This window comes from Passer domesticus, chromosome 5, assembly GCF_036417665.1.
Source record: "Passer domesticus isolate bPasDom1 chromosome 5, bPasDom1.hap1, whole genome shotgun sequence".
NCBI classification, from domain to species: Eukaryota; Metazoa; Chordata; class Aves; order Passeriformes; family Passeridae; genus Passer; species Passer domesticus.
The window spans coordinates 21,694,471-21,710,365 of NC_087478.1; the positions used below are offsets into that span (position 1 = coordinate 21,694,471).

Below are 15,895 nucleotides of genomic sequence, written 5' to 3' on the forward strand. Positions count from 1 at the left end.
TGCAGAAGAGAATCTGCAGTGTGACATGCTATCACTCAAAACCCCTAAACACTATGTGCTAAATAAAAAACTATCTCCAGCAGGGTCTTATTTTCCTTAAAATGTATTCATGAACTTTGATTTCATAAGACATGTTGCAGTGTTTGCTTTAAGTCACTGTTTAACTGTATAATAGATTCTTTTTAATGCATTTAAATTTTCTTGCTGGACTATATTTATTGAATAAGAATTCATGTATGACTAGTTAATTACAAATGTGAATAACTGTATTTTAAAGTATTTTTCCAGGTTCATACATCAAGATTTTAACTAGCACTTTAATGAAAACTTGTTTCCAAACTAGCTCCCCTTAGTGGGCACGTGACTGTAAAATAAAAGAGTGTAAAGTTTCAACAGTGACATCTGTCTTAGATGTTACTGAGTGCCCAATAAAATCAAGCCAGATAACAGTTCAGCTATTTGAATAAGCAGTGGATGAAAACACACAGTTGAAGAACACACTTTCTAAGCAAAGTGGTGGAGATCTTTGGTGAGGTTTGTCTTTTCTATTCTCTGAGATTATTATTCAGCCCACACAACCAGCAGAGAAAGTTGGGAAACAGAGAGCAGCTTAGAGTAGCATCCCAACATGTGCAAGACATTTTGTTCATCATGCTCTAAAGGAAAAATCCAAGACAAACAGGGAGCCAGCTATGGGTGGTCTTAAGAACTTGAAAAGGAATGTGTTAAGGTAGCACAGCCCTGGAAAACATATCTGTAAGGGTTAATATACACACATCTGTACTACAGCTCCAGAATGTGCATGTCATAGTCACATTCAACCACTTATGCTGGAGAGGAGTAAGTACAGCATGTTGTAAAAACAAAAGCTTTCTTCTCATTTCAATTGGCCAGCACACCAAGTTGGATGTCAATCTGCATTTTTTCTCAGGCAATTTGCAAATGAAGACACTACAGATATTTTCAGCCAAGCAACATCCTAGCAAAACTTTCCCATTATTTCACCAGTTCTTGCAGACATTAAATAGCCCAAGGTATGAAATGTTCTTTGCCATTACAACAGCAGTGAGTAAAAAGGAATGGACTGTTCCTATAGACAGTGCAACCTGCAAGTCAGCTGTGCTTGTTTCCCTTTAAGCAGTAATTATTTATGTCATATTGCAGATCAGATCTGAATCTGGGTTCCTAGTGTACTAAAAGGTCATTAAAATGTAAAATTATGACAAATGCAGCATGTGCTCTAAGAAAAACACTCAGTATTTTAAGAGTTAAGGTTAAAGAACTCATGCCACAGTTATTCCCCCTATCTGTTTTTGATTGTTGCAGAAGATGCACTTTACAGCTGCTCTCCTAAAATCAATATTGCTGACCTTTTAGACTATGAACTCTGTCTAATCAAAGAAGCAGCCTCGTACTTTTTTTTTTTTTAAATATTTGAACTGCTTTATGTGGTTGCTGTCCATAATTTGTGAGGTCACAAATTTTTTACAGTTTTGCTAAAGTTGTATAGAAAATGTTAGCATAATGATAATTTCACAGTGTGCTATCTGCTGCACTGTTAGCAGCTCCTCTGTAGGACTGAAGGAAACCTGAAACATTTGTGCTAGTGCTGATCACAGATTCCAGAGTAAAAATAACTACTCAGTCTGGAGACCATTTAACAAAGTACATTTTCCAACAAAAACAACAGTGTCTCCATTTGTTAGGTTTTAACACCCATCCTAGGAACCCTATACAAAATAAACATGAAGTCAGGTAACCTATGGACAAAGTAAAATTTGTGAGACAAAGATTCCAAAGTATACCGTGTGATTTGAAAATATACTTTTATTACTCAAATGCAGTTTTGCATTTGAGATGCTGAATTTAACTTTCATTTCTCAAAAGCAGTTAAATTCAGCTTCTCAGCAGAATTCCAGTAAAATTCAGAGCTGACGAGCAGATAACTTTAATACAGGGCAGCTGCAGTCCCTGTGCCAATTAACAACCTCAGTCACTTCCATGAAACCCCACTGGCTCCTGATTTACGTGCCTGTACTGTAAAGCCTCTAAACCAATTCCCAAAGCCAAAATAAAGCATGGTCTGTGCAGCAAACTGAAATCTTCCTGGAGTCACCGAGCAATGCCATATTTCAGTTGAAGATTTCAGGATTCCTGTGTTAATAACAGCACACTGAAGAGCTGGTAATGGGAATGTGCTTGTGCATATGCTGCTGTCATTAGATCACCCATTTGTTTGTATACAGATCCCAGACTTCCAAGCTTAGGCTAATTTTAGCTGGACTCAGATGATCCTGCCAGACTTGCTATCCCTCGCTTTGCTAATTATTGCTCAGCACTCTGCTCCAGCTGACTTACCTTTTTCACTGTCTCTGAATTGCTGCCAGGGAGGAAGCAGTGAATGGTGCTTGGGGAGACCTCCTTGTATCTTCCTCGCTGTGTTTTAGTCAGTTTGTTGGGTGCAATCCCATTAACAACTGCCGAAAGGATGCTGCTGGTCATGAGAGGAGTCAGGGTCTGGCAGAACAGACAGAGGGCCACCACTAAGGCCAGAAGGAAGGGTCGAGGGCGACAAAGCCTGCGGCATCTGGGGACTTGCCCACACACCATGGCCTCTTTGCCAACCTCACTTTGCCCTTTGCCACATTGCAGATGCAGTCCAAGTAGCCACGTCTTGCCAGGGTAAAAAACGTCAGAGGCACACTTCACCCAAAACTAGTATGAATTTTCCCATTGGTGCTGCTGAGTGTTTTCCTGGTGACAAGCAAAAAGTCACAAGTTCCAGAGGAGCAGAGGTTTGGGGAACACCTTCCCATGGAGTTACTGGAACAGCCTGTGAAAAAAAAAAAACAAGTGAGCAGCAGCAAACAGCAGCACACCATGGGGCATCCTGCAAGGAGCTGTGGAGAGCTCTTCCATTCCATGCTCTCAGGAAAACAAACCTGCCAGCAGACAGGTGAGGAGCAGAAATTTTCACCCCCTTTGCAAAAGGAAATACTTATTCAGCCAGACAATAGTATTCAAGAAAACAAGAGGTTAAAGCTTTGCATGTCCTGTCCACAGCTGAAAAAAGTAAGAGTGTACCAACTTTGTGAACAATCGTTTGCTGTTTTTTCTCTCTTGCATTCTCAATTCCCACTTTGTTTTTACAGTTTCCTTCATTCCAGTCCTTTTAAATTTCCTTCTTCCTGTTAGAAGGCACAGCTTTCTCTCTAAAAGTGATAATTTATCTGAAAACTGACAGACTATGAAGATTTTAATTTGCATTTGTTTTGTCCAGATTGCAAGTTCAGAGTTAGGTTTACTTACTCGGTTCTTACCCTGTTTGAAGTTTTCCGTTCTCCTCTAATGGGCTGCTGATTAAAACCACTTGGAACAACCCTGGCTCATGATCCCAGCTCGTCTCACACACTCAGGAGGCAGGCACACGCACATAACACACACCATCTGAAGCCAGTTGGACCACAGACTTCATATAAATAAGGGCTGGACTGCTCAGAGGGTGGAGCTAAATTGGCTGTGCTCAGAGCAGGCACAGGATTTGGAGACACAGCCTGAAGCCTGGATGGGGAACGAGAGGTGTCCTTGCTCATGCTGCATGCCTCGAAGTCACCATCACTGCAATTTTTAGAAAACTGCTGTTACAGTGATTAGCCTAATTGAAACAATATTAATACCTTTCAGGGAGAAGCACTTGCAGTATTTTAATCCAGATTAACAAAAAATGTTGTAAACTAAGCAGATTTACTTGGACATAAACATCACTGACAAAGCAGTTGTCAGTAATTTTCCGTAGTAGATATAATATCTCATAGCAGAATATAAATAAAACTTCTTGCTGATGTAAAAGAGGGAGAGAAAGGAGGGTGGACAAAAATACTCTGATGAAAGCACTTAGTATCTAAGCCAGAGAAGGTCTTAGTTACTACTTCCCCCTACTGACACAGGACAGGGACGAGACAGATGGGAACAGTTCACAAACTCTGTTATATTTATAGACCAGAACTTCTAATATAATCAAGTTCTTTTAGCTAAAAATATCTGCTTATAAGTAATCTATTTTATCTACCATACTTAGGTAATGATTTTTGAAAAGACAGTTTTCTTACACTGCCTCATATATAAGAAATGAATGTTGTTACAATAACTTTCAGCCAATCTACACAGTTTGGCAGCTGCAGCAGCACTACCAAATTAGAGGCCTATAAACAGCAAGGAAGGGTAGACTATATATTTTTGAAGCACTGATTTTTACTCAGCTTTAAAATTCCTTTTTTTCCCTGAAATGAAACCTATCAGTTTGCAGACAAAGAAAAATGTCATCAAAGTGATTGAATACCTCATGCAGGACCTCAGTGGTCACACACACTGCATTTTAGTTTTATGTCTGGGATTGTAGCTGCCTAAATTAGACTCCTGGGTTATCCTGAGCAAGAAAAGACTACTCCAATTGCCTGTACCCTGCAGTGATTGATACTTATAAGCCACAGAAGAGCTCCCATCTTTGCTCTCTGGAGATATGCTGCTTGTGCTCCCTCCTTCCCAGCATACCAGTTCACATCCTCAGCTGCTCCACCCAGCCTGTGATGCAAAACCTCTAGCAAGCCAGCAAATCTGGCTAGAGGACATCAGAAAACCATGGTATTCCCTGCAGCTGTGTGTGAGGTAGGTCTCTCCCATACAATGAGGAGGGATACTCAGGGAGCTGGTGTACTCAAAGGAGGATTGCAGAGACATAATTCCAGATTCCAGCCTACCTGGGAGCCACAGTGACACTGTCAACAGAAGAGGAGACTTGCTTTATTGTTATAAGGTATTGTCCTGCAGATTTTGGCATGCCCTGATTTCTGGGCCCTCAACCACCAGTGTGGGTGGTATTTGAATGGTTGTCAACTTCTCTCAGATTCCTAGTGAGGGTATGTTAGTCAGAGCTTTATGGACTATTCCTAGAACACTTGATTAAAACCATTTTATAAAGATTTGGCTTAATGATTTCTTCATAATGTGGAGCTCATACCTCCCTGGAGAATCCCACACTAGAATAAAGTAATCTTCTCTGTCCCCACCCCCTACTCCCTCAGTTACCTTCAGCACAGCAAGTAATTGTACTGTCCCTCCAGCCCAACATCATGTTCTCCTTTTAGGCATTTTAATGGTGTCTTTATCCTTGCATTTTGCCCAATGTCTCAGAGTCAATTAATCCTTCCTGCAACCCCAAAACCATTCATGGATCCCAAGACTTCAGGAGAAGCAGACAACAGATGAAGGAGTTACCAGCAGAGAGCAGGTGGATCACTCTGCCTCCTGCATATTCCTGGGACTCAGCCTTCTATCCATCTGCTTTCCCCAGATGTTCTGGGGAGTGAGCTTGGCTTTTCTCTATAATTTGTGTTTTCATGACAATAGCATGTAATGCCCATTTCTTAGGATGTAAATACTTTCCTCAATCACATTTTGTGTGCAATGAGCACAGTTCCTGTTATTTTTTGAATCAGGATCCCATCTGGGCTTACATGTCTGCTGGCTTACCTGGCCCCATTCTGACACTTCAGAAATTAAGTCAGGAGTATTGCATATGGGGACTAATTCCCCTGGCATTAACTAGTCATTTAGGAAAAGGATATAAGTGGATAAAATGTCAGGCCTCCTAGGTCTCAAATTCACAAGAAAGATTATTCAGTATATAATATTCAAAAAACTGTTGATGAGATCAGAACTATCCAGCTAAGTATTTATATTCATAGGTATATGTGTGTATTTCAAGATTTCTAGCTGAAAGGTATAAGTCTCCTCTTTCTGAAACACAAAACAAACTTAGTATTGACTTCCTGTTTGATATTCCCTGACCTGTTCCTTCCAGTGGCTGCTCCCATTGCATGGATTAAGGGCTCTCTAGTCTGTTTACTTCTTCCTATTTCTGCCTCTCACCCAGGACTTCTTGCCTGGCTGTTCCCTACAGCATGAGGCAAGGTTGCGCCAAAAGCAGCAAGCCATGACTGTCAAAAGTGATCTCCAACGCTTGCAGACAGAATCCCAGTTCCATCTGCATCATCTGGAATAGACTAAAAGTGTTTTAAAGCAACCCTGACACAGAATAGGTGAGAGGAAATTCGCAAGACTTGCTAAAAATTCCCAGGGACTGGGATTTGAGAGGACTTAGCCAAGGTGCCATGCAGGCATGTAATGTTCACTATTCATCATCTCACTGGGGTTTTAAGCAACTCGGCTCATACACACACAGCTTCCATTTTACATGAGTCTCCATGTTTGTTCAGTGGTGAAAGCTAGTGACCACTGAAAAATTATTTCCATGATCTAAACAGTAACCTGGAAACATAATTGCCAGGAGCAAGGAGAAAATATTAGGCACAGAAAGTTAACAGGAGTTTAAGGTCAGCTGAATACATATGTCTTATGCATGCTTAACTTCACTCAGAGATCTAACATAAACCATAAATTAAGTCTAGGTATAAGTGCTTATAAGATGAAGTCTTGATATAAGAAAACCATTTAGCATCAATAATTTCACTATAGAGAGGCTGCCAAAAAGAAAATACATCTAAAAAAAACCTTTTGCTCTTTTTGTGGAGAAAGTTTCAGATTTCAAAGCATAGCATCCTAGCAACCATTTCTGTGAAAAATGAGATCACATGAAAAATAAATGCAAACTGATAATTTCTAAATTAACTGATACTCAAGTGCTTGTAATCATGCCATCTTCACAGAGCAAACCTACATGCAATTTTCATTGTTTATGCTCAACTCTTTATTTTTATTTTCTAGTATGCTGAAAATTGTGCCAAGGGCCATAAATTCTCACTAAGTTCAAAAATTAGTTAAAAGTTTCGGGAAGAATAGGCCTCCATAGCACTGTAAATATTCAAGCAAAGCCTCTTGTTAAGCTGTGTTAGAAAAAAACAGCTGAGCTCCACCCCCCCGCTCTGATTTTTTACTTCTCCTTAAATTCATTCCAGACTGCAATTAGATTTGTAGTGTCTTTAATCCTGCGTGTGGTCCCATTATAAGCAGTGAATGGGGAAGAACAGAACAAAATGAAGAAAACAGGAAAAATACATTAGTGTTCTGCACATTAGAAGATTTGATACCACTGAAGTTAAAATCAATCCCAGCAGAGTAAAAGCCCAGATTCTCTCTCCTTGTCCCATTCATAGAACTCCGTAAGTGTTAGTGATAGCGTGATTTTACTCTGGTCCAGAAAACAAAGATTCATGTCTTAATCCCACTTAAACTCAGCTCTCTGATTTTGGTTCACAGTGAAAGCAGGCAAGCAGAGAATCACAGAATCACAGAATATGCTGTCTTGGAAGGGACCCATAAGGATCACTGAATCCAACTCCTGGCCCTGCACAGAACCATCCCCAAGAGTCACACCATGTGCCCAAGAGCACTGTCCAAACGCTTCTTGAATTCTGTCAGGCTGGTGCTGTGACCTGCCCTGGGGAGCCTGTTCAGTGCCCAAACACCCTCTGGGTGAAGAACCTTTATCTAATATTCAACCTAAACCTGACACAACTTCAGGCCACTCCTTCAAGTCCTCTCGCTGGTCACCACAGAGAAGAGATCAGTGTCTGCCCTTCCTCTTCCCTCAAGAGGAAGTTGTAGACTGTGATGAGATCTCACCTCAGTCTCCTCCAGGCTGAACAGACCAAGTAACCTCAGCTGCTCTTCATACGGCATTCCCTCAAGGCCCTTCACCTTCCCTGTGGTCCTCCTTTGGGCACTCTCCCATAGCTTTGTATCTTTCTTATATTTTGGCACCCAAAACTGCACACAGCACTCGAGGTGAGGCTGTCCCAGCCCAGAGCAGAGCAGGACAATCCTCTCCCTTGCCCAGCTGCCGATGCTGTGTCTGATGCAGCCTAAGACAGGGTTGGCCCTCCTGGCTGCCAGGGCACTGCAGATTAAAATCTAGCTTGTCAGCAACCAGGACCCCCACAGGTCCCTTTCTGTGGTGCTGCTTTCCCATATCTCATTCCCCAGCCTGTTCATACATCCAGAGTTACCCCATCCCAAGTGCAGAATCTGGCACTTTCCTTAACTCTGCTCCTGCTCTGTCCCTTCCTATCTTCCTATCTGGTGGTGCTGCTCATTAGATCCTTCAGGAGAAAGTACACAGCTGGGCTATTTTCTGCTATGTCAGGCAATTGAATTGACAGCTGGAGAGTTCCAGTGGTCTCTCATGCTGGTATAGGTTAAGCAGAAGGAGAACATTATTGAAAGAGGATGCAAACAGAGGAAAGGAACAGGATCTTTTAGGCAGTGGCAAAGCTCAATACTCAGCTCATCTGATTATCAAACCTACCAGCTTCCATAAAGTTTAGGTAGAATCTGGGCCAATTGAGTTATTTGTTCAGAGGCATCTCTGTATCTCAGGCATAGTCTTCACTACTGTGTTTTGGCAGAAGGGTTACAGTGAAACAGAGGTATCTTTATTTATATGTGTTAATTATACAGCAAGTTGCTTGTCATGAGGATACAGGAAAGCATTTGTAGACCAAAGTCTTATTAATATACTGGTTCCTGCTTAAATGGCAAATTTGAATGTCATGAGGAAGAAATCAATCAGCAAATTCTCTGCTTCTCCCTGTCTACAGTTATTTGCTGCTTGAAGGAGTTATTAAGAGATAAGAGATTTATGGATTTTGTAGCCAGTTTGATTGCTCAGACTCACTGGTTACTGCTGAGAAATGGATAAGAATCAGTGGTAATCAAAAAAGTGCCCAGATTGGCTGCAAGAACACAGAAAATAAAAGTGAAATGCCTTATGACCTCTACAGCATCTGTGTTCCTTTTTACTTTAAGTAATTATTTTATTTTGTGATGCTTCACATAATTTCTGTGGTATCTTGTTGGTCCCTCTCTTCTTCACACTTCAGGTTAAAGTATTTGAAGTATTCTCAGGTCTTCCTACAAACCTTTTCTAATCTCTGTATCTCTTTTGTTTCTCAAGATCATTCTCTGATTTTAACAGTGAATAATCTCTTTGCATAGGTGATCTCAATCCTTCTTATTGTCTTTCAGTTACATTTTCTGGGTTTATTATATGAAAGACATTTGCACAAATACTCTTCTACTTTCTCATGCACTTCTGTTGCAAACAGAGCTCCTCATTCCATAAACACTTATCTTCCAGTTCTCCCCCTAAACTCTGTTTGATTCAGTCTCCTTATCTTTGGCTACCTTTCTTTCTTTTCACTGCTTACATAATAAGGAACATCTCTTTCTTTGGCAAATGGGTTGCTTTGCTGAGACCACTCAGACTTTTGTTTGACTATCCCAGTATCTTCCAGGTTCAGTGGTTCTCTGATGCTCCTTTGCAGCAAGGAAACAAATGAAAGTCTCCTACAAACAAATGTTGTCACGTCTATTGTGTCCATTACACAAGGGTGTAATGCTCTCAGGTACCTACAGGTGTTAGTGCTGTCCTGTAGATGATTTAGTCTGTGCTGGTACAGATGGGGTGCCTGCCACCAGCAGGCTTGACAAACGAGCTCTGTAGTTTTGGACCAATTTTTCCAGGTGCCAATTATTTCAGACATTCCGGTCATTACATTTTTGTTCATCCCAGTACAGTAAACATCCATGCAAACATAAAAGTTGAACCACATCATGGCCTCCACTGAGTTCAGAGGATATGTGGATGTTTTAGGCACAAGGGAACAAGAACTTGATTTTTTCCTATCAAAAGGCTTTGCACTGATGGATATTTGTTTACCAGAGCTCTTCTGTTAGCAAGGAGAGTTTTAAGACAACCACGTTGCACAGAAATGTTCACTAAATGCTCAACTGTGCCTCTCAAGCCACCCATAGATTTAACTAACCCCATCAAGGCCAGACATTTTTATATCTGCCAGAGTATGTAACCGTTTATAACAGTTTGTTGCATTCTCTTGGTGCTGCCAGAATATACAATGAACCAGCTCAGAAATGTGTCACCTGGGGCACTCCACATATTGTGAACGTATATGAGAAATTACTGTACGAGTGAATAGAAGACGTGAAGATGCAAGACATGCTATTTTGTTGTTCTTATGGATAGGCAGGAAAAGATAACAGTACACACCTTAACTTCTCAATCTGATTATAGCAGTACAGCTTCTCTCACAAGTCCAGCTGCCTCAGCATGATTACTGCAGAACAAGATAACAGCAACCACTGTGGCACAGAAGTTACTTTAGAAATACCTGTAAGTACATTACATCTTTTAAGCACTGACTTTTGACAACCTACTCAACACGATATTTCTGAACATAAAGCTGAAAATTAGATTTAACCATTCTTACATCTTACAAAGCCTGAATAAATGGAGTGAAGGAGGCCACACAGAACATCTGCATTGCAGCTGGCATGAGGTCTGATGAGTTCTTTGTGTCCTGCCCCATGCAGAGTCACCACATTGCCTCTCAGTTCTGGCCTCATGGGCTGCACAGCTTGCTCAAAACACGCCTGATGGGCTTGAAAGCTCAAAGTGGGGAGGGATGTCACGTGGAAACGCTGTGGTACATCTGGGAGAAGGCTGAACATCACACTGCCAGTGGGTGATCTTGACCACTTTGATTAAACAGGTCATGTATAAAACTAGCATTCCAGGCAAAGGGCTGTTGAAAAACAAGGCTTAAGGAAGATATTTCTCAGGTCTGAGGGATCTAAAATGTTTTGCTGTAATTTTTCAATATTTCACACATAATTTGAATTGTCTAGAGAGGCTGAAAAGTGAATAAAAGCATTTTTGTTCTTTGTCTCATTACTGGTTTGTTGGAGTCTGTTTCTTTTGTGGGTTGTTTTTTTACAATTTTTAATTAAGGACTTATGTTCTAGGACTAGAGGTAGATGTAGATATACTTAGGATTTGATTTTGAAAAAAAATAAAACATAACTAAAATATAACCAGATCTGAATTGCTCTGAAATACAGTATGAGGTAGCTGAATAACCTCCTAATAAATTTTTTATTTAATCACTATTTCTGTATAGCTATGTTTTGATGAACTTTAAAAACTAAAGCATAATAAAGAGACTCTTTGCTTTGGAAAATAATGTAAAACCACGTAGTGCCAACACCAAAAATTAATAAAATGTATATAAGGGTGATAATTAATTCGCTTATTCTAAAAGAGTCTTTGGAGAGAGAATTACAGACAATTTTTGGGATTTATTTAAAATCACACTATCTTTTGCTAAAAAGGAAATCAGGTTACAATTTTATAATGTGATGATGTAATTAGGAGCAATATGTTTTGGTGTCTCTTTCCTTCATGAATTTAAATATAGCTGCTTAAGATTCAAACAATGGGGAAGAGGAAAACTTAGAATCTTTTATGTTATAAGGCTTGTTAGCCTCCAGAGAGAGACATTTCCAGTACATTCCTTTCACCCTCTTAACAGAAGTCTTTAAGTAAATAGCTGTGGGTGAGTGTTTGGAAGTGCTGAAGCACTTTGAAAGTGAAAAGTGCTTCAGCACTGGAAATTCTTGAACATTAATGCAGATAATAAAAGCACCTTAAAGTTGGATTTTCATCTCTTTTCTGTTTTTGAGAGTCATCTTTCATTTCCCTGTCCTGGGCTAAAACTTTACTGAGATGTTTTCCCATTGTGTATTTTAGATTGTATTTATGTCTTACAAGGGCATCCAACAACGTGATAGAAGAGATGGGCAGAACTGCTCTGATGTGACACTCTCAAAGGTAATCATCACTTCTGTGTGCAAAAGCACGTAAACTGTAAGTCTTTGTCTAAAACAATTTCTGTTCTGGATTAAAATGATTAATACATAATTTGAGATTTTTGTAGGGCAATATTAAAGTAACTCCTACCTTAACTACTGCTTATTCCTCAGTTCCTTAGCCATTCCAATAGTATTAGGCTACCAGCAAGATCCATGGATGTATGGAATACCTTCCTAAATTAAGGGATTGGTCAATACTACTGAACTGTTTTGTTTTCCAGACCTAACTAAGGAACACGTTTTATGGCCAGTTCGTTCAACTATTGCCTAATCCTTCAGTCTACACAATCTGCTTTCTTTAAAAGCCCGAGATTAATCTAGCCCCAAATAACATGACAGAGAGATTAAACACACTTTTAAATAATTTCAATCAAGAAGAGCATATCCAACTGAATTCATCACAGCAGAAACACTCTAGCTTGTCATCTTGTCATGCAAGCTACATAACTGAACATTTATTAGAACAATTTTAAAATATGATGAGCGCTTATTTATACACACCAACCCCTAATAACAATGTAACTTTTATTAAAAGATAACAGAGCTGTAAAAAAAATTTCTTTTATTATCAGAGGGAAAACTATTCCTATATATTTAACAAAAAGGAATTCCTTAATTCCAAAGCACTTCCCTGACTGACCCCTTCCAACACTTAACTGCACTCATGCTTGAAAAGTTTATCTAAACATCTATCCCACATGTCCTTTTCTGAAAACAAAGCATAAAACCTGCTTTGAAATTAAAAGGCTAAAGCTCTGAAGGCAGAAGAAACATAAAATTATCTTCACATTGCTCCCTCTGTTTCACTAATCCTCATGTTTGCAAATACAGTATAACTATTATTTATTCCTCTAGTAAAAAAGGCTTATACCACCTTAAATAGGAAAACCAAATTAACTGTCAACTAACTAACTAACTGAATCTGTTCAGCAACAAAGATTCCTCAAAAATTTGATATTTTAAAAGAAATATATAATTGTTCACTTCATTGTTCTCCTTAACTTGAATAAAACTTTTCTAATTGGCAGTAGCCAGTTTCACAGATGTGCGCCAACATCTTTGATTCAGTGACTTTAACATTGCTAAATAAGTTTTCAGAAAGGGATAGAGCGGCCACAATGCACAGTAATCTTCATAATGTAAGGTATAAGGCACAAATAGGTATTAGGTCTTTAAAAATATTAACACAGTTGTAGATCCTATCATTGTTCATCATTTTCTACTGCACTAGGTAGAGTTTGTGTACAGTCATGAGACAAGTATTTCTCTATTCTAGCTGTAATATGCTAGGGTTTTTCTTTCCAATACCTTCAGGATACTTTTTTTAGGACTAAATAAGGGAATTATTCTTATCCCTATAAAAAGAGAACACAGTTAGCATGCAGTTAAATTAATGTTTATAATCAAGACTTTATATATAATGAACTAATGTAGGAAATTACTGGGGGTTTTAAAATATAAGACCTATGGAAGGACAAGCCTGAAAGTAGTAGTCATGCAACTTGTTGAGAACTTTTGCATATTCAAATAGCTCTGAAATACAAGATTCACCCAGAGGAAAAAGCTGCTTGTTTTTGTCTTTATTGAATACTATACGAGTATGAAAGGAAGATACAGATTTGAAAGTGCTGAGAGGAACATTGCTGTAAATTGGCATAGATACACTGAAGTGTGACATTTTTCTCCTTTTAGTTACATTATTCTCTGAGCATTTTAGTCAAAATAGGGAGGAGTAACAAAACTGAAGGTACTACGTTCTTACAGTGTGGCCTAACTTTATTCATGTATACTCTGAAGAGAGTGTAAAAACTCAAGACTCTTATTCCTCTTGCAATTCTGCTTCTTAGACATTTTAGTCTAAAAGAATTGAACACTGTTGTCAAGGTAAGGGCCGTCTCTCTTGAAGAAGAAAAATGTATGGCCCAGACATTCCAGCAGAATGAGGAGGGAGATGAAAAAAACTTGCCAAGAAAAGCCAGCTCGTAGTGGAAAGTACCTCCTGGTGAGGCAGAACAGAAAAGTGAAACAAACCTCAGAATTTCTGACATTTACTGTGTGTGAATAACATTTTGCAAAGTTTGGTACAGAAGAATGCAAATTATCCCTTACTATTCAGAGAGACAACCTAGTGGGATTTTCAGATTAGTATCCATTAATGTATTTTCTCCCCCTTTTTCATTCCAGATCTAGAATAAACAAAAGTTACAGCTCCCCAGTGTACACAGACAATACTCCTTACAAGGAATACAGCGTTTTGTTTCATTAGAGTGCTTAGTACATTGGTTCTCAGTTGGTGGTACTACAAATACCCCTCATCCTAAAAGTTCACCCAAATACTGTAACATTGACATGAAACTAAAAGAAACTACACTGCCTAATGCTGAAGGTCGTCTAACATAGTGTCTGGTATCAAATAGCTTTCATTGAGTGCCAGAGGATTTTAGGACTGTCAGAGGCAACCTGGAACAATTCCCTCAACAAACGCTTTTGACTTCTAGTGATCAATCTTCAGTGAGTTTCTGATCCAGGGATCTTAGCTATATGTCCCATTTTGTAATGTAAGCATGCCACATGTGAAAAAAAGTTGCTCATTTTTCATTTTGGACTACCTCCATACCACCACTTCTATCAAAACACACACCTTTTCACATGACTACTTAATTTACAGATCCCTGTTATATTCTCATGGAGCTGCCTCTTTCCCATCCAGAAGAGTCCCAGACAATTCATCTGTTTCTCAGCTATGTTGTCATGATACAGCTTTGACCCTCCAACTGAGCCTTTTCCTAGCTTTTCTGTCTGTTTGTAACAGAGCAGACCAGAATGTTACACTATGCTGACCTAACTGCACCATCAATTTACATGGTGTAAAATTGTTTTATTTTTTATCTCCTACTGAGTCATTCTCAGCGCTTATGTGACCTGCTGCTGAACAGTGAGTTAGGGTTTCCATAAAATTACTAAATAACTTCCAAATCACTTTCCTACATAGTGATCCTTACTTCCTACTTCAGAGGACTCAGCTGCAGATAAAGTGAAATCTAAGTATTATTTTATATATTATTTTATATTTACATTGTTTTAGCAAAATGTTTAAATACACTTTCCACTTTATCAGACAGTCTGTCATGAGATTGGTCTGATGCTTTTAGCACTTGCCATTTTTGGGTTTTTTTTGAGAAAACAACATACATGCAAATATTATGTTCCCATTTAGGCCTCTTTAACTGATCTCTTATGTAACTCTTGAGCAGTAGAGTCCTGCTCTTGTTTAGCTGTGCGTGTTGGAGATATTACTAATTTATTCCTTTACTTTTTATTATTATATTTTGCAAATAGGAGTGTGGATGTCCCAGTCAAGGGATGCCCTCTTCAACCAGTGAATCACTGATTTTAAAGCTTTAATGAGAGATGTTGCACCTGTGCTTGTCCACCTAGGGAAGCATCCAGCAACTCTATTGACCATGAGGCATGAACTCTCTCAATATGTAGCTACCCACACTGCTCAGTGCTTTACAGTCTTATCACCTCCTGACCAGGTAGCTTCACTCACAGGCTTCCAATTTAGAAAACAAATGTACAGGTTTTGTTGTTCTAAATCTTTAACCTATGTATTGCATTTTTTCCCACATTTTCACATTTGTCCATTTCCGTTTCCTTGACACAAAATACTAATTTACTAATAAGGGCACGTTTTTCCTCTTGTGAGTTCTCTAACTTCTCAATGAAAAAATAATTTCTATTTCACAATGAAACAGGGATCCAGTATTTACACCTAAAACTGAAGTTTTATTTTGTATTTGTAGTTTTGATACCATTTTAGGTATGGTTACCAGCTGAGTGAGAGATTTTGCTGTATAGAGTCTTAATTCTCAAAGGACTTAGTTCTTAGCCTTTGGGACAGACATTCAGTTTAAGAAGGGTCTAGATTACTGGTTGCTTATTTAATTTCAATTTATAGCATGGCACCAGTTTCCCACAAAACAAACACTTTGTTATCTCCACTGTCTCAACAGCCTCACTTAAAACCAGATATTCTAGTCTTCAAGTGTTTTTTTAGACTGAGATTTCCACAGAAATACATACACAGTGGGTTGAGTTCCCAGTTTCAAGGGAACTTTAGCTAACTGCTCCTTGCTGTTTATTTTCA

At 39.0% G+C, this 15,895-nt stretch overlaps 1 protein-coding gene across 4 annotated transcripts in view; it reads right to left on the bottom strand.

Moving 5' to 3' along the window:
* The window catches only part of CPED1 (cadherin like and PC-esterase domain containing 1), a 138,607-nt gene extending 135,011 nt beyond the window's left edge, over positions 1-3,596 (bottom strand). Inside the window, exons 1-2 of one of the 4 annotated variants that reach the window (XM_064422290.1) lie at positions 3,310-3,596; positions 2,359-2,833 (exon numbers count right to left, since the gene is read on the bottom strand). In XM_064422290.1, coding sequence (XP_064278360.1) covers positions 2,359-2,610 — 252 coding nt within the window. In that variant the 5' untranslated portion in view covers positions 2,611-2,833; positions 3,310-3,596. The remainder of the gene's footprint in view (positions 1-2,358; positions 2,834-3,309) is intronic. The other 3 variants (XM_064422292.1, XM_064422289.1, XM_064422293.1) reach the window with 3 other exon arrangements.
* Positions 3,597-15,895: the final 12,299 nt, after the last annotated feature.